The sequence below is a fragment of the Ammodytes marinus genome (genome assembly GCF_949987685.1).
Source record: "Ammodytes marinus genome assembly, chromosome: 10".
In the NCBI taxonomy this organism is placed as follows: Eukaryota; Metazoa; Chordata; class Actinopteri; order Uranoscopiformes; family Ammodytidae; genus Ammodytes; species Ammodytes marinus.
The window spans coordinates 7,664,004-7,691,913 of NC_137214.1; the positions used below are offsets into that span (position 1 = coordinate 7,664,004).

The 27,910-nt window shown below is 42.3% G+C and overlaps 1 protein-coding gene across 10 annotated transcripts in view; it reads left to right on the forward strand.

Annotated features, from left to right (window-relative positions):
* nlgn3a (neuroligin 3a) overlaps positions 1-27,910 on the forward strand; it is a gene marked incomplete at its 3' end in the record, with an annotated part of 134,531 nt that overhangs the window by 14,387 nt on the left and 92,234 nt on the right. For 9 of the 10 annotated variants that reach the window (XM_080035502.1, XM_080035497.1, XM_080035500.1 and 6 more), the window contains one exon: positions 9,280-9,429. In XM_080035502.1, coding sequence (XP_079891628.1) covers positions 9,280-9,429 — 150 coding nt within the window. Of the gene's footprint in view, positions 1-9,226; positions 9,430-27,910 lie in introns of all 10 variants that reach the window. The other variant, XM_080035503.1, reaches the window with a different exon arrangement.

Sequence of the window (27,910 nt, forward strand, 5' to 3'; positions counted from 1 at the left end):
CAGCACTGTCACTAATGCATGTGTGACATAATTTGCCATCAATTCCATAAACATGATGCAGAAGATTTTTTTTTCTTTATTGTTCTGGAGAATGTATCTGTTGTGAAGTATCATGACACGACATATGAAACCAGTATTCAGAGATCCCCCTCTTTTTCTATGTAATTCCTCCACCACAATAACTGCTATATACCTTTTGTGATAAACAGACTTTACTTCACCCCTCACTGAAGGATGGTGGAGTGCACTGCACAAACCACAAAGCCCTTGTAAGCTGTCTTGAATACTACTGCTCTCACAAGTGGGCTGCACTGTTATTGCGGGTAATAGCAATCTCCTTGTCTACAGTAAATGCACTGCATGCATTACCAATGAAGCCCGAGCATTCTTATTCAAGTTAAGGGGGCACGCAGAATCAAAAACCCAAGCCGAAACTCCCACTCTCCCACTCCTTTTAACTCGCGGCAGCTCTTATCCACACATATTCAGTCCAGAGGAGCTGCTGTCTTTTTTTTCTGCTTCTCTCTCTGTCTAACCCCCTCCATCTCTCAGTCTGCTCATCCCGACATTACCATGCTGTCTGAGTTGGCTGTCTGTCTATCCTCAGCTAATTCCCTCCTTCTCTCCCAGCCATACTCGAGCCGCCCTCCAGCCTGTTATAACCCTCCAGACACGCTCTTAAATTCTAATTCAAAGATTTGTATTTATTGGAACAATAAAGGATTTCTCACATCGTCAAGAAAAAGGATGTAAGTAGCATATGTTTTTGGAATAGCAATACATAAATTAACAATGAACATGCCGATGAAAACATTTTAGCTGAGACGAGGAGTTGAGCAAAACCTTTAATGTTAGCGAGGGATGGAATGACATTGTTTATACTGTGTATTTCCTTCCTATCTATTGGCTGTCTTTCCTCTTAGCTTTCCATTCTGTTTCTATCTGTCCCTTTGTGTGTCCACATGTCCGTCTGGGCAACCGTCAACAACACTGGCAACCCCCAAAGTGAATTCAGATTCTATTCAAACCCTCCCTCCAGCAACACGGGCCAAGTTGCTGTGATTTGCATCGGCCCACAATCAAGACTCAATTTTACAGAGGTTGTCATTGCACTGTAAAAAGTGAGCGCAGGCTTTCAATCACTATACCTGCTGTTGTTAGATAAAGGTGCGCATGTAAATAGAGGAGGTGTAGGATGGCTGTGTAGCAGCTAAAACCTCCCTGGTGGTACACATCAGTGGTTGCAGAGGGAGTGTGCCAGCCATCACAGTGGGCCGTCCACCACTCCACCTCTAGAGTGTCTGGTGCCACTGCTGCCTCGGCCCTCTTCCACTGATGACAACTGTGTGTGTGTGTGTGTGTGTGTGTGTGTGTGTGTGTGTGTGTGTGTGTGTGTGTGTGTGTGTGTGTGTGTGTGTGTGTGTGTGTGTGTGTGTGTGTGTGTGTGTGTGTGTGTGTGTGTGTGTGTGTGTGTGTGTGTGTGTGTGTGTGTGTGTGTGTGTGTGTGTGTGTGTGTGCTTGTGTGTGTGTGTCTTCGTCATTTGGCACTTTGAGAATGTGGCCACCCTGCTTGAGTGTGCACACTCTCAGACGTGTACTGCCCACACACCCATTAAATCAGTGAAGCATGCACGCACTTGTACACATACACAGTGCTAGCTTCCAAGCTCTAGAGGCGGGCACAGAAGAAGACAACACACATTCCCCCCGCACCCCCTATCACACACACACCCACAGCCCCCAGCCCCAGAGAAGCTCTCAGTGGTTGCTGTGCCAGGGAGCAGGGCTGAGCTCCACCTGCCTGGGTATTACCATTAATTCCATTGCACAGGCCTGACTGGATCTCCATCCAGCAAAGCCCCTCTGCTCAGCTCAAGCAGGCTGGAGGACTGGTGAATCTAAAGTTGGGGCAATACACCCACCCACCACCACTCTCTCCATTCTGCCACTATCCCATTCTCTCTGATGTGTCATGGCCCTTGAAGCCCATTTACACAAAGATATTTGGAACGCTGCTCTCAGTTTCTTTCCAAGATAAGCATTGCCGCTAATAGCTGATGCACAAGGGCATCATTTGAGTCATTTCAAAGGGATGGGGGAGTCAAACTGTGACTGTCATCTATGTTTTCCTCTTTGTCCTTTACTCTTGAGTGCCATAAAATAATTGGCAATGCAAAAACATGCAATAAAAGATTCTTGCTAGATAACGCAAAAATAGTGGAGATAGACTTTGAATTAGTTCACTGAGACACTTTGATTCTTAAAGGAATAGTTCAAAATTATTTTCATCTTTAGCTTGTTGACTCACTCTCGGATTCAAGACAAGGCAAAGGAAACCATTCCTTTAAATTTGCCTGTATTTTTGAAGAAGACATGGGCAAAGGCCGCGCATCGCTGATTAGCACAGCTCAAATACTGGTAGTCAGTAGGTAGCGTTAGCCTGCCTCCGCCTACTGTAAGAAAATAAACTTTACAACATTGCTAAACAGTCCTTTTTTTGCTTGTTTATTTTCCACCTTATGTTGCACTCTATGTCATTTTAGAGTCAAATACATGACCAAAAAAGGAAACTGCTCAATGCGCATTAGACTACTCCACTTTCAAAAACATATAGAACCTCCTTCTTCTATTCTGATTCAGATATATATGGTTCTTACCTTAGTTTGCCCTTACAGTGGGAGGCAGCTTCTGATTGGTTAACATATAGTAGTTTTCAATTTAGCCTTGTGAGGCCAGCCATATCATAAGAGCTTATTGGACTATACATGTTGACGTAAAAACTCCCTTCCACTAATGGACGGGGACAACCAAGTGGTGGTTGGAGAAAGGACACAGTGATCTGTGGGAGAGAAACAGATGTGAAGCTTGCACGCTGGTCATGCAAGGCTACATCCACAGTGGTTTGTGAATGTGCACTGTATGGTTACTCTCCAGTATGTAATGATTCTTAAATGATATAGAGTACAGCATAACGTGGCAAATAAAATCACAACAAAAAAACAGGACAGTTTATTAATGTTGTAAAGTGTATCTTCTGACTGTAGGCAGAGGCAGACTAACACTACCTATTGAGTACCGGTATTTGAGCTAAGCTAACTAGCAATGAGCAATCTTTTCCTGTTTCTTCTTAAAAAATGCACGCACAGTTAAAGGAATTGTTTTGTTGCCTTGTATTGAACCCGGGACTGAGGCTACAACGAGCTAAACATTCAAAGTGTAGAACAATTTTTTTGAGCAGCGCCAAAGTACATCTGATGGAGTTTGTGGTCCGTGGTATCTCCAACCCTTCAGTGGATTTGTATGGCCCAATGTCAGCTTTTCATGGCTCGCACCAAGGACACACCAAAGACTCAAGGGTTAGTCTTGGTTCACTTGAGGAGCAAACCCCGATGTGTGAGTCTTAGGGAAGACAGCACCTCTACAGCTTCATCCTCACATCTAGATCCAGGTCAGCTGTGGCAGGCTTTGGCAGGCTGTCCTCACTTTTATTGTACTCTGCTGGCTTCTATCTATCTTTCTCTATTTTTTCTCTCCATACTCACACACAATTGCTTTTTGTCTGTCCTGTTGCAGACATCATATTTAACACACGGACACACCAGCCAGGGAGCAAGAAGGTTGCACAAAGGTCATCCCAAGCATTACATATGCTGTAGCAATGTCAAGATTCAGAGTTGCGGCACACACTCTCAAACACATCTCCTTTTCTTATACCCAATGTCTGGCTCAGATTTTCTTTTTATACGTTAGACAGGCCTTAGCTACTTTCAGAAATGTCAAGTGTTGTGCAGAACCCTAACACATACTCCAACTATATACGCTGCACTTTTCCTTCCCATTCCATCACTCCTGATGATGTATAGACTCTGAAAGTCCGCTGGCTTAAAATAGCAACAGCTATACAACACATTTTTTTTTCTTTTTTTGGGGAGGGTTCTCCTTCCACTGTCTTATCCCAAATAGAAAATGTGTTACTGTGCTAAGTTATTTCACTTCAGCCTCCCCCCCCCAAACCTCTTCCCTTCCCTAAGCCCTATAGTCAAACACAGTCCTTCATCATTTGATACAGTATGAAGGGAATATTAAGCGGACACTCACGACAATACTGTCAGTGACTTGTACAATGGCACACACTGCTGTGTAATTTTAACTGTAATTAAACTGCCTGTTTTGCATGCAGCCCCCTCCCCCCCCCCCCCCCCCCCTTCACCCCAGTTACACTGAATGCAGTTGTGAAGCACAAAAACACTGCCGGTATAATGGACTTGTCATGATGTGAAGCGTGAAGCTTGGCGTGACAGGAACACTACAGTGGGGTGCATGTCATGTCCTGCCACATCAGGACATTGTCACCCCGTTTCCACTCCCCACCTCAGAGCTCACTGATGGCCCGCTGACAGCCGCCATGTGCCAGCGAGTGTTGACACGGTGAATGCCACCGACACTTATCTCCGCTCACCTTTTGTCCCGTCCCCCACTCTGGGGTGTCAAGGCCGCTTTGTGGGGGCCGCTTCACGTCAGATATATGACTGACTGACTGACTGACTGTTTGCAAATGGAGCGAGAGGCAAAAGACAAAAGGAAAAGGTGGAGGGTTCGGGGGGTGGAGTGAGTGAGGGAGAAAATAAGGGAGAGTAGGATAGAGCGAGGGCTCCCAGACAACCCTCCTGGTGGGTTTCACCACCAGCAGCAGCATCATTTATAGACTCTAGGCTGAGGGTTTGAGTTTTCCCCTCCCACTGACACTCCAATCAGTCCAGGGCCACTGTGGTGCAGCTATGGATGGTTGTGCGTGCTCCTCGGGTTTCTGTCCTAAATCTAGAATCTCTTCTCAGGTATTTTGTGGTTGTGACTAGGGATAGTGAAAACATTGATTTATGTCAAATTCGTGATTCCTATCTTCCACAATTTTCAATCGATTCCTGGTTTGCAAAGATTGATTTTCATACAGTATCTATAGGGCATGAAGTTTTAGTGTATGTGGTTGGTCAGGATAATCCCTCCTCCAGCCCCAGATGTAAACTCAAAACTGCTCCGGAACCGGCTCTCTGATGGTGGAAAACCAAAGAACCAGCCTCGATTTAGCCTCGGTGGAAAAGGGGTAGTAGTTGACTTAGTTGACGTAGTCCCCGCTGTGCGTAGTTTATTGATGATTTCATAACTTTTGTATGGTAAATAAGTAGATGCTTAGTGTCAGTAGATGCTGAAGGCCAACAGCTCTGCCATTCAGATGCTTTCTTCAGTCTGATTGTAGCCTTTACAGAAGCTTCTCATGCCAGGCTTCTTCTCTTAGGGGTCTTTGTGCAATAAATCCATACTCTTAGATCCAGGACTAACAGTCTTTATGTCTATATTTAATCCTATTTCGTCTCTTGTAGTTATCGTTGATGCTAAACGGCATAGTAGCCTACCTTTCCCATGAAACCCTGGGAGAGTATGTTCTAATCAGAGAGGCGGGTCAATGTCTATACTTTAGGGTAGATCCTGAAATCTTCCTTTGTGCTGAACCAAGAAATGAACTTTGAATCGGGAATCGTTTTGAATCAAGAATCTATTTCGTAATCAAATCCTGACCCCAGTAACCGAATCGAATTGTGGGATTCCAACACAGCCCTACTTGTGTGACTTTCCCCAAACCTTGTATGTAGCCAAAGTGTGTGCATCAACTTTTGATTTATTCATCCATAAATTGCCTTTTTTATTATTATTTTCTCCACTTTGAAACTTTTGCTATTTTCAGTTTGTCCAATATTTGCCAAGAGTGGATGTCACTGTATAAAAGATGCCGCATGATCCCACTTGTCTGAGAGAAATATGTGATAAAATGATGTGTTACGGCGTATAGATACATATTATTTTTCACTTCGGCTCACCCTCCATTTCACATCGTCTCCATTTCAATCACGAAGATATTATTTTGTTCATCTCTGGGAAAACATTTGATTTTTATTTCTTTCATTTTGTTCCTTTTTTCCGACTTGTTGTGCATGGAGTTGTATTGCAAATATACCAGTCTGTGCATTAATGAACCTATCTCTTGTTTCTTTTTCTTTTCTTTTTTTTTTTAGCCCAGAGTTCTGTGCTATACATTGTGATGCTGCTATTAAAACGATGATGTGATGTTGATGTGATGATGTGTTTGCCCTGGAGAAGCGGTTAAAATCGGGAAGCCACTTAGTCACCTGTTTGCAGCAGATTAGGGGCCGTATAGTACACAGCAGCCGTTTGAGCTCCGACTGGTTTAAGAATAGCTCTCTCACCTCATTATCTCCACGTCATGTGGTGTGCTGCTGCTGCTGCTGCTGCTGCTGCATGCCCAGATGTGGATGTATCTAGACAGGGGATTTTTTTTTTCACCCCTCCATTTTAAACCAAAGTCCAATTGGGATCTGTTGCATGTATATATTCTCCTCTCTGACACAAATCGCTGTATATCATATATGTGTGACACATCCCAAATCGGATCAAGTCAATAAAATATAGTACAGTAGATTAGAACAAGTCCAGCTTCAGTGTCTTGTATCGCTCTTGTAAAAAGGGATTTAACTGTTGTTGTCATGGAGACCCGATGTGAATCAACAAAAGAGGTGACTGATAACATTGACATGACTAATCTCTTTTTCTGATTTCTGCCCCCCCTCCCCCCCTCTACCGATTCTTTCCTCTTTTGCCATTCTCTTTGTTATCTGTGGCCCATTCGTTTGAGTGTAGGAGATTGACCTCCCTTATCCCTGTCCCCTTTTCCCTCTCTTGACTGTACCTCTCATGCTCTCTCACCCCATGCATCCAACCCTACTCTCCTCTTATCCGAGATATGTGTGTGCACATGAAGAAGTGTCGGCTATGAATCACATTTCACCGTGTATATAGCGCCTTCTCAGATACCAGCCAGATAAAAGAAAGAGAAAGAAAAGCCATAAATACGGACACATCATATACGAGTTATAGCTTTGCTTTTAAAACGTAACGATGGCCATGAATAACCAAGGGGAATAATGAAGAGAAAAAAACAACCTGCAAATCAAGGCCGAGTTCTGCTAAAGGGGTTACGGGAAGAAAAAAGAAATAGTGCCTCTACAAAATGTGTTAAAAGTAGGCTAGTCGTCCTTGGCGTGGGGCATGCTAATGCGATGGTGGTGCATGCACGACGAGCTATGCCTGCAGATGGATGCAGATCGGGGGGGGGGGGGCTGTGCAGGATGTGGTCTGCTGGCGATTAGCTGTTCTTGTTTGGGGGATTTTGAATTTTGGCTCTCAGTCGCCATAGCAACCAGGAATACAATGCCACCCTTTTAAAATCTGAGCCCATTGCTTCCTCTATTTTTTTCCCTTCCTTTTCTTCTGTGTGTCTATATTCTTCCCTTTCCGTTTTGTTTTCTTCCTTTCTTTCTTTTTCTGTATTTTTATCTTCCTTGCTTCACTGCAAAAAGTGAATTTTCACTTGTTCTACTGGCACACTTTTTTTTTTTTACTTATTACAGGTGAAATACACTCTGTACTGCTTGTTTCTTTTACTTGTTTTTGAAGAGGCATTTCTTTTCTAGTGTTCTGGCCAGTGTTTTGTCTCTCTTTCTCTCTCTCTCTCTCTCTCTTGCCTTGCCACCCTCTCTCATTCTCACCACTCTCAGGGCTCAGGGGGAGGGAGGGAGGGAATTGGACAGAGATGGAGGAAAAGGCGGAGAGAGAGACAGGGGAGAGTCTGTGAGCGAAAGTGATACAAAGTGAGGGAGGGAGGGAGGGGGGGGGGGGGAGGCGAGAAGCTACGCACAGACCGCGGGGGGAGCAGGAGTGAAAATGAGAGAGACTTTCTTGTCTTCTTGTCTCCCAGCTCTATACTGCCAGCCAGCCAGTAATTCAGTCTATTTCTCAGACAGAGGCTTTTTTCTTCCCCCTCTACCTCTGGATGTGCTTTATCTGGCTGGAGTGTCGCTCCAGCTGGGTGTCAAGCCCTGATTCTTGGGGAATAGAGAATAGACAACAGTTTACCGAAACCGAAGCACACATTTTAAAGGAAAGGGTTCAACATTTCTTGTATTTTTAGCTTGTTGGCTCACTCTCAGGTTCAAGACGAGGCGACATAAACCGTTCATTTAACTGTGCGTGTGTTATTGTAGGAGACATGGGCAAAGTTTGCTCATCGCTAATTAGCTTACCACAAATACTGGTAGTCGATGGGAATTATTAGCCTGCCTCCACCCGCAGTCACAAGATAAACTTTATAACACCACTAAAATGCCCTGTGTGCATGTAGGGACTTTTTTTATTTACCATTTTTATGTGCAACTTTTTATGCTCTTGTCAGTGGGTCAACAAAACAAAACGTCTTTGTTAACAAATAGATCCATGCCCACTGCACAGATTCCTTCTGGTATACTTTATTCTAAAATAGCATTAAGTGCCCAAATGGTCCTCACAAGCACAAAGGACCGTTTAGTGATGTTGTTAAGTTAATCTTGCGACTGTCAGCGGTGGCAGGCAAACACTTCCCATTGGCTATCAGTATTTGTCATAAGCTAATTAGCGATGAGAGACCGTTTCCCATTTATTCTTAAATAATGCACACACACCGTTAAATGAATGTCACCTAGTTTTGAACCCCAGAATGGGGCAACAAGCTACAATAATAAATGAACTATTCCTTTAATCTTAAGTGCCATGCCAAGCAGGATCATGCAACAACAGATAGGCCTGTGTTAAAAAAGGAGACATGGATGGTAGCATTGTGTAATTAGCCAATGCGTTTTCCCCTGTATCAGTCGAGCCAGATTAGCCTTTCTCCCAGGTTAGGAGATGTGTCAGAGCATTTCTCTCTTTATTCTCCCTAATGGCTCCCTGTGTATCTATATTGGGAAGTGGCTCTGCCTCATGGAAGGCAACACAGAACCAAACACAACCCTAATAGTTCGGCTTAGAAGATATTTAGCGTGGTAAACGACAAAGCCACATTTCCAGCCTCGATGGCCCATTACCGTAATGGACTTGGACTCTATAAATGAAAGGACGTTCATTTGTTTTCTCACAGAGTAGATATGTTGGGATATTGCCTCCGTTTCCATTTGTAGGCCCCAGAAGACGGTGTCCTTTATTCAGCTGGTATCTGAGAGGTGAACCGACCGTCAGCTATTTTTATCTGTCTGTGGCCACCATGCTATACTGTGTATACTGTATATTCTGCTGTTTACCTGAATGTGAGCTGACCACCCCACCCCTTTTGATCGGAGCATAGGGTTTTGGTCGGAAGCATAAATGTGCATGTGTTAACGATGGGCGCTCTTGCAGACATACGAGACACCGGGGCCAAGCCTGTGATGGTCTACATCCACGGAGGGTCCTACATGGAGGGGACCGGCAACATGATCGATGGCAGCGTCCTGGCCAGCTATGGGAACGTCATCGTCATCACTCTCAACTACCGCGTAGGAGTACTCGGTAAGCAGCGTTTTCCCATTCCTATCTTTGCCTTTTTTTCTGCTTTTTTCTGCTTTTTTTTTTTTTTTTTTTTTTACCCTACCTTTTTCCTTCAAGGACATTTTTCTGGGACATCTTTGTAGGGCAGCCACAGCTCGTTCGTAATGAGCGCCGCTGATTGCCACATTCACCACTCCAAATAAGGCAATGTGGCAGAGAGAGCTCTGTACACATGCTACACACACCGATTTGGTTCCAGTGCTGCTTGCTTCTTGTCCGTTGTTGCGGTGGGTGCTCGTGTATCAAAATCACCGTAATTGAGTGTGTCGCTCAATGTGGGTTTGTTGTTGTGACTGGGGTTTAGAATACATTACGATATTATTGTAATGAGGTTTGATGAAGAAAAAAAAACAACACATGATGATGATGATGAGAGGGGCGGGATGGAGAGGGAGGGAAGAACGAGGGGCTCTACCAGTTGTGGTCGGATGCAGATTGACTCACGCAGCTGAATCCTCTTTCAGACACGTGTGTGTGTGTGTGTGTGTGTGTGTGTGTGTGTGTGTGTGTGTGTGTGTGTCTGAGAGAGAGAGAAGGGGTATGGAGTGGCGGAGAAAAAGAGAGACAGAGAGAGAAGAGAGGGAGAGCGAGCTCCATGGAAACAGCTGCAGCAACACAAAATGGAGTTTGTTAGCACACTACCCAAGCTTTGTACCGTTTCCATCTCTCTCTCACACAACTGATTTTCCTCTCACAATTTCTTTTTTCTTACATTCAGAGTGGCTGTTTTACTGCCGACAAGGACTTTGGAAATGAATTTCCCATGTTGTCATTTGTATTCACTGAGAATATTGCCTCAGATTAGGACTATCGTTGCCTGCTGTTCACATTAAGATTATGGCTATTATTGGGCATGTTAGATTCTTAACGAGGCAATTGGGCAGTTATGGCAATTATGGAATAATAGTAAGAATTGAAAATGTTAGCGTAGCACCAGCAGGGAAGATACCAGTAGAAAGGTCAGAACAAACTGACTCCATACAGCTTAGAGAGACATATCTTATCATAACAGACAATAAATCTCATCTTTTATTTTGATAACATTAGCTAGCATTAGCCACCATAAGCTATTGTTCAAACCGGACTAACTAACAATCCTGCAGCAACATCCTTAAATGGATAGAATGGAGCAGCCATGTGTTTTATTGCTCATGGATACACGTTTTAATTTTTAATTTGTAAGAGTTCTTGTCACTCTCTTATAAATGAATTGGGGATGAATGTCAACGGTCACAGCGGATTAACGAAAAAACTACAGCCTACAGGGCTCATGTCCAAATTTGCATACTTCATTGTTTGACACTTTAGCATTCTTTAACATGACAATCTGGCATTGTAACATCATGTATAGGTCAAGCAAGACGTAAAAGCATAATAGGTCATCTAACATTGTTTGGTTTATTTTTTTTCAACCCCTATACATATTAACATGAAAACAGAAAATGACTTTGGTTGAGTGAAATGCAATCCTAGTCGGACAGTTTATAGATTGCGCTCTCGTGTTCTGGCTGCTGTAATATGTTTTCTCCATTCTTTGTCTTTGTGCATGTTAGAGTTGGTTGTGTTGTGTAGATATTTGACCGGAAGATGTGGATGAAATGTATTTAGAATTGGTGACATGTACTCCTGTGTGGGATGGGCCACTTAGTGTTAAGACACGTAAAAATAAATCCTTAATTAATTCTAACACAAACTATGCTGAGGCGTCATAACCACACATGCCTTTTTCTGAAAGGGTTTGAGGGCAACTGAGCAATATCAGGCTTTGGCTGCGCATGCTTGTTAGTAAGATCAATTCACTTTTGACAAATTGGAATATTGTTGACCACAAGAAAAATCTAGCAAATCATCCACCCTTCACTTAAAGCTATAGTGAGTAACTTATATTGTCCCCATGAGGAATTCTGAGGAATTACAACAACACCGTCTGCTCATCTACATGAGGTAAGCCTTAAGTTACTGTGCATGGATTGTATTATTTCTGCTGTACATCCGGGGTTTTCGTAAGCAGTGAAATCAACAACTCAAACATTGCATGGGGCTCCTGCACTAGTGTCGGACACACTACCATTCTGAGAAATACAGAGAGTTTTGTGGAGCTGATCAACTTTTTTGTCTTTGGCGATGGCTTGAATATAACCGACATTGATTTGTATGAAAAGGTTTACGCACTATAGCTTTAAAGGAGTGGTGTGCCTTACCTTAATGCTCAGAGGGGGAGAGGGGGGGGGGGGGGGTGACGCTGGAAAAGTGGTGCTGCTTTTTCTTTACACTGCTATTGCTGAGTTGAATCACACAGGCACAAACTACAGTACATTCATGGTGAATCTCTCTTTTTGATGGAGATGCGAGTGTTGTGGCCTTATCGGTTTTTTTCATCAGAGTGTTTTTCCTCCAACATTTTTTTGTTGGAGTATCATTGTGAGCGTTGTTATCAGCCATCAGGGTGGTGGTGAAGGTATTCAGTAGAGTACTGGCTAGTGTGTGCTCATGTCTCATGCCCCTGCTATCTGCTTTAAAGCACGTGTCTGAGCCTAATACAGATTCATGATCATATTTCTTTCATGGCACTTCAATTATGAGTCAGATGTTTCCTCTCTCGGCCGCGGCAATTTCGCTAAATGTCATTCTACATGCATGCACACACATCCTCCAAACGTCACACACACACGCGCGCGCACACACACACAGACACACACACACACACACACACATACTGTATATATTAGAATGCACACAAACAAACACACAGTGAGCACAGTCAATGATACACAAGCAGCAAAACAATCCATATGCACGCGCGCACACAAACACACACCAAGGCACACACTGATGCGCTTTGCCCCCATGCTCGTGCACGCATGCACACACACACACACACACACACACACAGTGTCCGCCAAAGCAGCTCTCTCGGTGAGCTCCCCAGCAGCCATTCTGAGAAATGAGCAGAGAAGAAGTGATGCATGTAGTTGAGAGATAATGTCCATCGCTGTAGCATGGTCTGATAATCTCCCCATGGTGCGGCTTTAAACTGTTATTACAGACACACTCCTATAAAACTAAATAAAAACCAATGGCCAGGGAGAAATCAAGACCATGATGAAGGCCAATTAACCCTGCTGTTTCTTCTACTCATTAAGTGTGAATTGCAAACATTCGGAACACGAGAAAATCGTAATTACTAATTAGCGTTTTATTTTTGCTTGCAGTATTTTACTCAGTCGCAAAAAGGGTCTGCATGCGCTCATCTAGTCTAGACAGCATGAGGTGAAGTAACTGGACACTGTACATTAGCCTCTGAACACACGGCCCAAAGTGAGGTGTAACATAAGAGCATGAGGTCAGATGAGAGCAAATACTCTCTATAGCTTTTTATTACTCTTCTTCTGTGATTTCAGCTCCAATAATGCGCGGCATGGGCAGGACTGCCTTTAGTTACTGTAGATAAGGAATAAAAACGTGTCATTTAGATTCCACACAGGGTGAAGCCGTTTTTTTTTTTCTTCTTCTCTTTTTCATATGAATACAAAATAAATAAATAAATATTAATGAATAAATGAAAGCCCTTTTAATTAGGCTGCTTAAAGGGATGAGGGAATAATGGAGGCAGAGAGAATTAGACAAGATAATGAGTTTAAAGTGAATGCAGACAAGGCGACTCGAGCTACGCTTTCTGACACTAATATAGCTCTCTCTCTCTCTCTCTCTCCCACCGTCCCCGTGCAATCAGAGAGTGGCATTAATAATGCAGTAAACACCTTTTGAAATACACACACACAAATCTGAATATTTAACTCCTTTCACAAGGAATAATAGGTCTGAACTATTATAGGAAACAGCAGCCCGCATTAACAAAGGTGTACTCTAAACATTTTGGTAATGCAGAGAATGAAGGAGCATCTTCACCAGCGGGGTTAAACTAATTGGACAGCAACGAACCTTCGTTAATGTCAGTGAAGACTGTTTGATTTTGCAATGTTAATTTGTATTAAACATTCTCTGTAGTAACACCATCTCCAGCTGTTCTTAAAGGATTTTCACAACACCAAATTATTTAAAGAATACTTATTGTTATAAAGAATTAGCATTTGTATTTCGAACTTGGTTTTAAAATATGTTCACGGGTAGCTGCAGAGAGAATCGCAAAGTGAGGAAACACTCACGGAAAAGGGAAAGGAGAAAAAAGAGAGAATTGGACCGAGGAGAGAGGGGATAAATTGTGTAGAAAGGGAGAGGTAACATGGAATGGAGTTGTACAAATTCTATTCGGGAGACTGTGATGTGTCGAGTCGCTGCCTTTCCTGTCTTGTTCCAATTAAAGAGTAGTCCACTAAGTTTTTTTTTTCTTTTCCGGGGCTGGTTCTATCATCCCCCCTCGCAGCTCTCAGCCCCTACACGCTGCTGCTGCTGCTGTGATGGTAATTATTGCTTCAAAGGGTGGACCACGATTCTCCCGAGGCCCCATTTGGAAAACTTTCATCCCCTCAACCTTTCACTATTTAGATGAATGAGAATCATATCCGATTTTAATCTTAACCAACTTATTGACCCGCCGCCTGGTATGATTATCACCAGATGAATGAAGGTGTTACACCGTCCAGGCTGCTGGCTTGTTAGGACAATAGGGATGAGGGATCAAAATCCTTTTTTTTTATTTTCAAAACCCCGAATATCAATAATGTTTGAGATCGTCCAAACTGCTAGTCCCGTATGTCATGTTATGTACTGTAACATCAGGAGTCAAGTCACGTCATTTGAAAAAGTCCGTTTTTGGCAAGAAACTTGAATAGTAAAGTTGTTTGGGTGAGAAATCTGTTTTACCATCAATATAAAATAGATAGTAAAGATGTAATTACGACCTGTTTAACGTCCTATCACAAGATTTAATCATCTTGTAAAACATCATTCAAACTAATGCCAATATTTTTAATACAGTATATATAATAATATAATTTTAAATTTAAACACAAGAATTTATGTCCTTATCACTAAAATCTGTCACTTGTTCAGCAATAAAAGCAATAACAGTTCTTTAAAAAAAAGTATTGGCGTCTCCAAATGACACGTGTCAAACCCGTGCTCTGGACCTTAGAAGAAGGTAATTGATCTGCATGTGTGTGTGTGTTTGGAAATTGAAAGAGACATTGAGTGGCTTTTCTAAAAGTCTATAACTTTGTGTGTGTGTGTGTGTGTGTGCGTGTGTGCGTGCCTGTGCCTAGTTGCCTAGTTGCCGCGCCTCTCTAATGATGTGTAATGAGTCCCAGTCAGAGGGGAGTATCTTGTATCACTGCTCTTTACAAATATAATTACTCACTGGCTCTCCAGAGCATGTCAATTTCCCAGTCCATTGGGGAGGGTGGGGACTTAATTACTAGGGTTCCAAATGCATTAAAAATTAACAAAGCCTGCATGCCTCTCTTGCCAAAAAAAAAAAAACTCAAAGGTGAGACTCGCTTGCTCCCAGTCAAAATACAACTGATCTAAAAGGATACTAACTGGCCAAGTACAGTCTGTGTACTTTGTGGAGAGTGTTCACCTCTGACAGGGTTTATTTTGTGACCTTCGATGTCTATCTCCCATTATCTCTCTGATCGTAAGCCATTTTATGTTGGGGCTCTTCTATATGGACTGTCACCTCAGCCTAGCCCACTTATTCAAGCCATCAAAAGAATAGTTTTAGATCCAATCAGAATAACCTCTACCCTACTTTGGAACGCGAGAGAAAGCGTTTTCAGCACCGAAGCGGGGCGGCGCAGCAGGTGATTTACCATTGATTTGTGTACTGTATATTGCCCGAGCTGTTCCGTGTGTGGTTAAGCGACTCAGCCTTCTCTCTCTGTTATGTCCCTCTCCTCAACTAAAGCTGGTGAGTGTTGGTAATTCAGTAAGGGATTTTGGGAGCGCTGGAATAGTGTGTGTGTGTGTGTGTGTGTGTGTGTGTGTGTGTGTGTGTGTGTGTGTGTGTGTGTGTGTGTGTGTGTGTGTGTGTGTGTGTGTGTGTGTGTGTGTGTGTGTGTGTGTGTGTGTGTGTGTGTGTGTGTGTGTGTGTGTGTGTGTGTGTGTGTGTGTGTGTGTGTGTGTGTGTGAACAGTGTTGTAGAGCAAAAGGAGTCCATCACACAAGTGTCTTAAGTTTTTTTTTTTTTTTTTCCGGTACATAAGTGCTGGCGAGCTCCACTGAGAGTTGTACAGCACAGCAGAGCCCAGACACTGTACTCTGCTAGATGTTGCTTAAGTAGTTGTACGGGTCATCTAGGATGTCATCTGGATACTTCCTGGCCGAGGTCTAAAACCATTTTAACACCTGCCATTTTGGAGTGGCTTATATCCTGGTAGAAGTACTAATGTGATCTAATATACCTTCATTTACACCATGCCACATAGATCCCTCTCTGTTAGTGTGTACCTCAATTTACCTCAAGAAAAATATGAACGGTGAGCTAGATAGCATAGTTGATGAGTTGTATTTTCACGGGTGAGACTCATGGAACTTTGTCAGTCTAGATTGGATTATCACATATATCGAACAAGACAATCGAACGGACCGTGTCACTTGTCTGAGTATACATGGCCTTTCAGGAATCGGATAAATGTCCGATGCATGTCTGTCTCCACTATGCTAGGTGGCGCTGTAGCCCTTTTAACCATGCTTTCAACAAGTGGTTTTAGAGCCACGTCCGGTTCTTTTCCGGCAATAACCCATGGTGTAGCCATGTTGCTTGTGTGCGCAGGCACACAAGCACAGAACGAGAAGTCCGATATGCGATATCCGATCCCTGTATACATGCAGAGAGAAAGCCGACAATGAACGAGTTATCTAGGTGTTCTTATCCGACTTCTCTTGTCCGTTATTGTGCCGATTTGTTTGCGAAGTAGATCGGATAAAGGTGTTTACGTGCAGTTTAAAAGTCCTGTTGAAGTCTTATTCGTTTAGTTATCCGATTATGAGTCTGCATGTAAACGCACTGAGTGAGAACAATCAATGCTCTGCCACCGACACAGTGTGCAATTTGGAAAGCAGCCTATGTAAAGTTGTTGTCGCCATTGACCTCCAAAATCTATTCAGTTTATCTGTTGAGTTAAATTTCACATTTGTCCAAACATTGAAGAGCATCAATCAAAGCAATCTTGAAGATTTGCGTTCAAAATATACAAGGTCACAGTGACCTTGGCCTTTGACCTCCAGAATGCAGTCGGTTTATCCTCATTCTAAGTGTGAGTTTGTGCCACATTTGATGGAGATTCCTTTAAAAAAACTTTCTAGAGATCATGCACTGACAAAAATGGCCCCGGACGGACGAACGAACATGTGGATGTACGTACGGACAACCCGAAAACATAATGCGTCCGGTCTTAGGCTATCGCTGGCGTGGAACCATATACAAGTATTCACTCTTCAGCCAAAATGCGCCCCTTGGGTCTTACAACATTAATATGCATCAAAGTGATTAATTGTTATTATTATTTTTGCAGTAACATTAACAGTTAGCTACTTTTTAACTTGATAGCTGGTCGTGGTAGAGCTATTAATTTTATTTTGTTTGCTCATTGTAGGTTTAAAAGCCTCATTTGTAAAGTCATTAGCAGTGAAAAATAAAATAAAAAATTAATGTATAAAAAGTAGCATACAATTCAAACACTCCACTAAAGCACATGTATCCAAGCTCGCTACTTCTGTAAATGCGCCTAGTTCCTATTCCACCACTGATGATCTATTTTGTAGAGCCACACAGGACAGCTGATTTCAATGTAACTCCCCCTGCCATTATCACAGAGGACAGCCCCCTGTCGGTTGCAATTCCCACCGTCCTCACTGATGTATTCACAGTTTCCGAGGTGTAAAAAATGATTGATGGATGATGGATGTACTCTATATACCTTTTCAACATCTGGCTAGAATGATGGGGAAAATATGCACCTGCTTCCAGGAATTTACAAAACAATGAGTGTCCAAATCACTTTTTTTTTTTTTTTACAACACATTCTCATGTAGGGATATTATCTGTCTGGGGTGTGCATGTTGTTTGTCACGTCAGATTGTCTGGGACCAGAAAAAGCAAACAAAATCCCTCTTGAGTGACTAGGGAATAAAATGTGACATGACAGCCTTGCAGTATGTTGTGTGAGTTGGTGTAGTATCGGCTTAAAATAAAGAGCCCTCCTCTCGGTTAAGTGTTCCCAGTCTCAGTCACTTCTGTTATTATCTGATATATGAGCTCTGGGCGCCAAGCGGAGGAGCCCTTCTCTCAAAACAGTAGGTTAGGCAAAGAAAAAGAGAGAGAGAGAGTTTCTTCTTTGTCTTTCTATTATCGGGCGAGGGGGGGAGCCACAGATGGATATTCACTTGTTTTGGGTTTTGCCATTTGGAAGAATTCATCCAAATTAAGCGGAGAACAAAAACATTTATTCATCCCATTAATGTCAGGGAGTGAGGGATTGAAGCAATGGTTTGCATGCTTCCAGTCTGCGGCAGCTTGTTGATGCTGCTTCTCGCTACAAATCACTGCCAGGAAAATTAACTCTCGGTCCCAGAGTCTTTGCCAGAAAACACTGCAACAAACGTCTGGCGCTGCAAGACAGGGGGGGGGGGGAGGGGGCCCCCTTATTGTGCCTCTTGTGCCCGGCCTTTTTCACTGTCCCCAAGAAGATGTTTATGTTTCCTAGCTTAAAAACCTCTTGAAAAGCATTGATTGAAACACTTTAAAGGGAATGATGCTGAGCGAGGCCCTAGACGCAAATTGGATTGTCAACAGCAATTACACAGAAATACCCACAATCGTCCTCATGTATGTATAATGTTTTTTTTTTTTTAATTATAGCACACTGCTCATGTCACAACATTGTGTGCTTCATTACAGTCAGGGCTCTTCTTGGCAGATGAAAAAGTCGACCACATACAGAGAGTGTGTCATTGCAAATGCTGGAGACCTCTCTGATTGAAAGAGTTTAGTCCGTTTTGAAGGGAGGGGGAACCAATCAAGGCTAAATGTGTTTTCACACACTGGTGGTAAACTCCAAAACAAGTCTGGGAAGTCTGGAAGCACCAACTGGGTCCCCCTCACTGCCTTTGTCCAAATGCAGGATTTATTTATTTATTCATTTTTAAAGAACAATAAAAACAATATCCATAAGCCGACATTTTTCATTCTTAGTAAATGAACCCACCCACGCAGGCAAGAGATTCACAGGAATGTATTCAGGCCTGCATCACATGCGTTAATGTTTTTAATTATATCTAAATCAGCCTCACTGTTTACCGTTCACTCTGTTGAAATCATATCAAGAGGTGTATTAAGTCACTGCCAAAGGAAACCAAAGATTTTCCAACATCCACCACTAGTTTACATTAAAAGCAGCTATCCGGGCATACATTGGCAAAGGTGGGGAAGCAGGCACAGAAAATGCAATGTTTACAGCATAAAATATGCATCTACAAAGCAAGGCATCGTCATTTCTGGCACTTTATTTTGATAGGGGATCATTTTAGATTATGCTTTGATAACATGACAATCTTGGGTCTGGAAATTGTAAGTTGTTTTATTAGTAACGTCTGAGCTCACATCTGTGGACAATTTGATTCCATTTGGCGAGCTACATTCGCTTAAATATAAGAGTTCCTAAGTTGAACATGTCATTAGGCAACTTCTCTTTTCACCTTTTGTTTGATCACCCATTGACTAGTGATTAAGGAATACTCTGATTCACATAGCCCAACCCACATGCTTAATCCATTTTTCCATTTACCAACACCATACCAACTCTCAGACAATGCTTATGACTATTGAAACTCAACATTTGATTTTCTTTTAGATATATCCAGCTGCTATGAAGCATACAGTTTCTAATACGTCAAAGAGCTGGTATATGAAATGCTTATAAAAAAATCTTGGGAGGAACTGTTTCTTTAAATCTAGCCACCTGTCATCATTGTCGTGTGGTGTTTAGTTGCTCCACACCGAATGAACTACATATGTCCCCTACACTGTTGTGACTTAGATTGCTGATGTACTTTTGATGAGAATTTGTCCTTTAGTTTTTTTTTTCTCATCTCGACGACAAATAAGAAACAGGAACAAAGCTCATTATATTTCATGAGCATGACATTTCGGCAAACTGTGACATTAAGAAATCAATTTCTACGCTACAGTTGTTGATGTGCGATATTCAAAACAAGCTCTCTCTCTCTCTCTCGCTGTAGGCGCTGCCCTGAGATGAAAAACACGATCGCAGTACTTTCATAAAAAAAAATAGAAAAATCAGTAAATATGCATTACAAAAGACATCAAAGAGCTACTAACCCAACAATTGCTTTCATCTGGTCAAGGGGGTTGCAGCTCTGTGGTGAATTGAAGTATTTCATCCAAAAGACAGCCGGTACAGAGTGTACAGATGGAACGTCAGGTTTTCGCTGGAGGAAAATGTCAACCCGGTTGTGTCAGTGTGTGTGTGTGTGTGTGTGTGTGTGTGTGTGTGTGTGTGTGTGTGTGTGTGTGTGTGTGTGGGGCTGAGGTGCTTCAGTGATGGATGTTTGACCTTTGCCGTTTGTGATGGAAGATGTACTTTTCATGAAGCTTCCATTTTGCAATCCTATATACACACACTAGTAAACTTTATATTTGTATTCAGTCTAGGCGCACATTAGAGTTGTGTTGGTAGAAAAAGGCTTACCTCAAAGACACAAGAAGAAGAAGACGACTAATATTTACACAGCATCCATCTTGCATCGCAATCATGACACGGCACGATAGAGCAACAACAGATGGCATTTCCAATTCCAAATCCACACACACTGACCTAAGACTGACTCGGGGGGGGGGGGGGAGAGTAGAGATGCAATTTTTTTAAGGAATGCCAAAAACCTATTTTCATATTTTCAAGTGGTCCTTAAATGTGGTGTATTTGAGTGTGAGACTCAAATTAAGCAGTCTACCCAATAACCAATTTCTTATGCAGTGCATGCACAGTGGCAGGTGTCTGCCAATTCACTGATTAAGCTCTTCTTTCACCTTTGGGTTGTTCTTGTGGCAGAGGCTATTAACTTGCACAAATACAGGTTTGAGAGTTTTTGTGTGAATCCTTTGGTGGCCTTCGTCTGTTTCCTTTCAGAGCCGGTTGCCCTTTTAATAGACAACACCAGTAAACCCCCCAAATACATTTGCACAAAAATGGTCTTTTGTGTGACCTGCTATATAGCTAGCTGTGTTTGAATTGGTTTATTGCCCAACAATTCCCAACAATGACCTTGGTTCTCTCAAGGGTATAAAAACGAAGGTCCCCTCAACCTTTTAAAGTTTCATTGCATAGCCTATCAGCTGTATACAACGTTATGACTGTGGAATGTGCAATTGATGTATTACTCTACTCCCTGGGACACACTAAGCTATATAAATAGCAAATCAAGATTTCTGAACATGTCCTAAAAGTTCTGGATACCAATAAAACTATAAACGGATCAGGGCTGTGGCAATAAATAAAAGCAAAAGTCATTAGATCTACCCAGCTTTAAAGTACATGGAGGGGGCACAGAAATGCCACAGAAAAAACAACAATGCAGTCTGGGTAATGGGAACGGCAAATTACTGTTTTGTTTTCTCCACTGAGTTATTGACCCGAGGACCGAAAATCAATTAAATGAAAAACAGTACATATCATTGTACCTAAGTCTTTGAGAAAATATCACTCTGTCAGAGGATGGCACAAGCAAGATATATAGTGCATACGATACCCCCAAGGTGAATATTTGTATTTCTTTTCCCTTTACTGTTGTCTCTTCCCAACACATATTTGGCTTTTTGTTTATGGGGCCCGAAAGATCTATGTGTGATGATTCCTTGTTTGAATGCTTTTGGTTTGTCTTCATACTCAGCTCTAGGAGGGGGTGTGGCGGCCCCATAATGGCAGCACAGCTTTTCTTCTTAGTGCATGTTGTCCTTGAGGGATTTTTTAAAACTTCACAACCAAAAAAAAAAAAACCAACACAGGCGCTTCTTCTTCCTCAGGGCAAACATGCGTACAGGTAAAAGCCTTATCGAATGGAAGCCAGCATGTACGCCTTCCAGATGAGCCCACTGTGGCATGTTTGATCATTCAGAGAAACAAATAAAACAGTGTGTGAATCTTAAAGTCCATCTCTTTTGAGTTACTGAGAAGAATTGTGAAGCAGGCAGGAACCCCTACCCCCTTTGGCCCACAGTCAGTGGCCTAAATAGAATAATTCTCTCAAATATGAAGACAGAAAGTATTAGTGGTATCCATGACAAATATGCCAGCCTTATCAATTTAGTTGTAGTACTCCACATGCCCTGCCCCCTCTCTCAAATTAACTTTGCAACATGTGCTGACTTGTCATGGAACGCAAGCATCCCTTCAGCCCCAGACCAGTTTGGTTAACAAACTAATATCACTCAGGTAGGCACTGAATTGATCATGAGACCAGCCAAAACCTCACTGACTTTTTATGTCATCCATTTGAAAAGCAAACATTCGATTGAATCCTACTAGCTTCAAGATTATTTTTTTAAACTTCATTTATAAAGGTAAATCCCATTGAGACCGGAGACTCTTTTTCAAGGGAGACCTCTTCCCATTTAAACATTAGCATTCACACACACACACCAATAGCCCAAGGACACAACAGCCATGACACAAGTGGTAGGGCGGGGATCAAACCGCCAACCCTTTGGTCATTGGTGGACCCGCTCTTGGTGGAGCCGCTCTACCACCTAAGCACACTTTCAAAAGTGCGCCCTTTTTTTGCTTGAGGCCTCTGCCCCATCCAAAAATGTCTGTACAGGGCCCATCCTGTTGTGAAGGTGTGGAAAGGGTTGAGGATTAGAGAGCAGTCCCTGCAGCAAGAGGTTAAGTTTTGTCCATCATCAGGGTGACAGGAATGATGTGTGTAAGGAGATATATATTGGCCGGGCAAGGTATAGAGGTACTTGCTTCTTGTCTTGTCGAGGCATTAATCATAGCACAGCGGCCGTGACTAACCGCCAAGGTCAGCAGTCCCCTCGCAATGTGTGTGGGAGGCGCTCTCCTCAACCACCACTAAGCATCCAGGCAGAGGGGAGCTTAACGCAGGCTGAGGCAGCCGGATGTTGAATTGACAAGGTGACAGTATAGGTGGAGTAGGAGGAAAATAAGGTTGGATTAGCGACAAGAGGGGGGGGGGGAGGGGCGTGGCCACTAAAAAGAGTGGTACTCGAGGTGGTAGTGAAGGAGATTGCTAAGCCTAGGGAGGTGGACATTTTGGGGATAATAAATTGAAGTGGGCAGCACAGCTTGGAGGGGAGGGGGGGGGGCAAAATAACAGAGTGTATAAGCACTGACACAGTGGGTGGAACTGCACAAATCAAGAGGGAATAAAAGGTTTTGGGGAGGTGGAACACTGTGCGAAACAGGGTTCTGGTCAAAATCCCTTTTAATGGCGCCTTTCTTCAAGTAGGAGTTTGGTGTTATTAAAATAGGGACAGAGAGGAGAATTATGCCCATCCAGGGAGAATGGGGAAACTGCTTGGAGCTCTTGAGGAAGATGCCAGATGATAAAGGTGCTGTTAATTTAAGCAGAATACAGAGCCGGGGCTATCCAGTGTATAGTGCTTATATACTGTTAAAACCAAGTATCCACAAAAGGGCCATAGTAAGCAAACGGGTGGCAATATATCCGCGACCGCTTACATTACACATAAGGCTAATAGCACTGTCTCTCTCCTATGGGAGCTCATTGTATAGGGTCATATGTAGTTTTTTTTGTTTTAATGTGCTGTAGAACCCCAAGGAGGTCTATCAAATTGTGTGGGAAGGCTTTTTTGTCCACTGTACTGCTGTGAAGGAAATACAGTCATTTTCAGCTGCGGTGAGAAACAGAGGTGCAATATATCGTTATACTCTGTGGTGAACTCAGCCATGGCTGCGGTCCAACTTAGTCCAACTTTATCTCCCTGTGCTGTTTAGGGAGGGGGGGGGGCTTTTATTGGTTTAAAATTGATCCAACTGGGATCTCTTTTTGCCCGTCCAGTCTTTTCAAACGCTGTGAAAAAAGAGGATACTCTGAAGCGAAATTTTAGAGAATTAGACCACACTGGTATAGGGCTTTGTTGTAGTAAGGCAGCGTACAAGAATATACTGCGGGCACTACCTTTGCCTGACATTCAGCTTATGTAACGTTTGCACTCGTTTCAGGGAAGGGGGAGGAGACAGAGCCGTCTTTAGGCATCATGGTGATAAGTTGTCTTTTTTTGTGGCCATAGGGATAGGATAACTGAATATGTCTTTAGAATACAGTATTTGGCAGTGCAAAAAAGTCCCCGTGTGAGCATTTGAATGTACTGGCACCACTAGTGGCTGGACTAAGCTAAGCTAAAGTTAGGGAAATGTTGTGGGCATGGCTGTATACTTTTATGGTAAGGGATCTTCAGGCAAGTATAACTACTCTTTAAGGTTAGTATCATGGTTAGAAGGATAGCACTATGTTTAAAAGAGTCAAGATGTGAACTGTAGTTTCCAGTGATAAAGTCACATGTTTTTTGAGGCCCGGCCATTTTTTCTTGATCTGAGACTTTTTTTTTAAAAACACTGTCACCTCCACCTTTGCTACTGAGAAAATTAATTTGCATGAAGTATTTTGAGCCTTTTTAAAGTAGGCCATTGTGTTCCGTAAAGGTATACAGTATACGGATATTGTGGCTAGTCAAGGAAGGTTACTGTAAGAAACAAAAACAGGGACACACACAAGAACAAATCCTTTAGGTTTGTTCGGTCTATTCATACATATTGAATGTTTTGTTTGTGCAAGTCAGTTTATTTTTTTGTAAGGTTCTGTCAGTTCAACGCATCCTGTCTTTTCAGTAAAGTTGCTCAACTGAACTGGAGTGCATAGAAACACGCCGCGCTACTATCTCATATTCTTATCTAAACCTCAAACAGTTGTATTTATTTTTTTGACGCAAGCCAACACAAAACAAGGAACCCTACAGCCAGAATAGAGGCAGACAAAACCAACCGATTTGGGCTTAGATAAAAGGCACGGAAATAAGTCTAGAAATAACAACTATCTTAATGGGGCAGAGGTGAGGGGAGTGGTGGGTGCTGGGAAATTGCTTCTCCCGAGACTCAGCGACTGGGATGTGGAGCAACACGGTAGCTACAGCTAGTGGCTTGTCCCGTGAAGTGGATAATGAGGACGATCAGTCAAACTCTTAGCCAACTGTCCCCGCCAGCGGGAGGCCTGCCCATCAGAGCACCATGTCAGAGGACGTACAGGACAGCAGCACATTCAGCACCATGGACAGCGGTCATGACATTCAGCCGTTCAACTTGTGCCACAATGTGGGGGCTGGCTACACTTTTGCAAAGGACATTTTTTTTGCAGATATGGAGAAAGAGAGAGAGAGAGGGGGAGGGAGGGAGGGAGAAAGAGAGAGAGAGAGAGACATACAAAATGTACTTGATTATTGAGATAGCTCGGTGTGAATTTTTTTTTCGGTATTTACATTTTTTAACGCGAAATAATCGTATCATCTTTAATGTCAAGAAACAAAACAAAAGATTAATGTGATAGCAGATCACTGCAGCTATACACCTGAATCTCATCCCAGGCAGCCCTGACCTGCTTTCACTGCCAGTTTCATGACCAGAATTCTCAATTTCTCATCAGTGTATTGCTGGTGGATTGATTTGCTTTGGTTCTAATGCGAGCGAAACACAACAACAACAAAAAAGAAAGTTCTATATTAACAGCGGCCTGAAGGGGGGAAATGAAATAAGAGCGTGACAAAGCAGCTTACTGAGGAAAGGGAAGTGCAGATGGTTGATATCTAACAATTCAGAGTGAGTCTGATATGGTTTGCCTTGTCAAATAACATGGAATAAATGAAAAGGCAAACAAATGAAAATGCCATCATAACATGCAAAGGGTATCAGGTTGAACAACATTTAAAAAAAAAAGCTTTCTGCATGCAAGGGGACTATGTGCATGTGTGTGAGAATGCACGCAGACACACACTTTTACCATAATGAAAAATATATCCTGCACTCATGGTGCATAGTTCTTTTCACTTCATTTAAGGTAAGACACTGCAGGTTACTAGGGTAACATGTTTTACTTATACTGTAGATATCTTCATATAACCCTCCCAGTTCTTAAAAATACATTTTCACCAGCCAATTAACAACATATGACCAAATCCAAAAAGTTGATGTAAGTTCTTTAGAAGATGATATTGATATTTGTGGTTCAGAGTATTGAAAAAAATATGTTAAGATAATAGACGTTAAAGCGGCTACGAGTAACATTTAAATATCTTTTAAACAGCCTCATGTTTCCTCTGATAATCATAAATTACCTTTAACAGCAAACGAGACCATCAGTGCAAAGAAAGACGTTTTTATATAGTTTTTATTACTGCTTTTGGTCTGGTCGCACACCCAGTCCGATTTTCGGTTCGCTCGTGCAGGCTCTATGGTCACATATCCATATTGGTCGCAGATTTCAGTGTGGAGCAGCAACGCGATTTGAAAAGCCTATCCCTCCAGGTGAGGGAAGGGGAGCGGGAGCCTTGTTTGAGACAGTTATTTGTCGTCATAATGACTGATAACAGGGCTGAACCATCAAAGAAAAAAAAGAGAATGCAATGAAGAAAAGCTAAAAGGGAGAGTGATATAGGCTACGGGCGGGACGAGGGCGTTGCCAAGCAACGTGTATACAATTTCACGAGAGCGAAACTAGACTGCAGTGTTTACTCCTAAATGAATGAGCGGTTGGTAACACAAAGTTTGCTTTGCTTCACCATCATCAGATAACCATTATCTGAAATAGTCATTATTTACATCAACAACACAAACACATTACCTCATCGTGATCCATACTAACTGCCATCTCTCGTTCATTCGCTTTCTGTGAGGACACGTAATCTTTCAGCTCCGTGAGAGAGAGTAGTTAGGTGACGCTGCTGCATCAACTCATTGCAATCAGGTGTGTGTGTAGCACTGACTGGCATTAGTTGATGCAGTGTCAAAACCACTCTCACAGAGCCGAAAAGAGTCCTCACACTTTCAACACACGGACATGCACTATATTGCGCCCTTCTCAGTTCACACTCGCACGCCTGGCACGAGCTAGAAAACAGCTTTGCGACAGCGGGCGTCGTAAAAATACTACCGATTTTGTCCAAAGGGGACGCCAACGTGCCATGTTACTCGTAGTGGCTTTAAAGATAGTTGTATTGTATACATGCGCAAACTGACAAGATTTAGTCAAAAAAACACTTAAATGTACATTTCAGACCTGTTATTTATTATTGTATTAAAGAAAAACTATTATGGAAGCAAAATAGACAAAAATCCGTAATTGACCAGTGCTTGAAAAAAAACGATGTTTTTGCCTGCAGTGTATCGCTTTAATTTGTTTTGTTTATCAGAGGATTAAATATGTTTTTTAGGGGCTTGGATCTCCAGCAAAAGAGCTTAGTGGTTTGGAAAGGCTGATACAGCTCACAGTTTTGTAATCACAGTATCACAATGAAAGACATGGGTAATGAAATGGAAAAATATTGATTTTTTATTTTATTTTTTTTTATTAAGATAAAATGCACAAAGCAATCTTGAGTTACAAAAATGTAATTCAAAATAATGGAAAAAAAAATAACAAAGGGGGTTTAAAAATAATTCCTAACAGTGCTCGATTCTGCCTTTCATTTGATTTCATTTTCATTTTTGCACCCCTCCATTCTGGACTGATTTTCAAAACCTGTACACAAGGCACTTAATCAACAGCAGGGCTTAATTGAGATTAGTCCATAGAACAGAACAAGGCTTTTTCTTCCTCACAGGCTGGAGAAGTTCAAGGGATTTTTGTAAATATCATGTGAGACCGATGTGAGCTGCTGCTAAATGCCAGTCTTTTTCTCAGGAATAAATAGCAGTGCAACGTGTTGATAAATCCTGAATGTCTTGTTGTAGTTGCGTGGCTTCAGGTGTTGGCTGACATTCTCTCCGCCGAGCTGCCAGTCAAACCTATATGCTGCATGGCTCTCTCTGTCTCTGTCTCTTTCCCTGTAATACAGCTTCCGATAGCACAGTCACTGCCTGTTGAAAACCTGGTCTAAAAATAGTTTAAAAAAAAAATCAATATATGATATCGAAGTTGGGTTTCTCAAAAAGCTTTTGCAGAAATCCGATTTTTTTTCAAAACAGCCTTTTTACTGTCCAAATCGCTAGACAGGACTGTTTGGCCATATCAAACTGTCTCCATGGCAACAGTCATAACAGTTCACAGTCAACGTTCTGGGATTGGTTGAAAATACTTATTGTGTCATAAGAAACCAGAGCATAGCCCGCCTCATTTAAACCGAATTTCTGTAGAAGTAGTAGTACGTAGATCAAACTTGAATGACCATATCTTTCATTTGGATTGATAAAACATGCCATATACTATTTTCAGA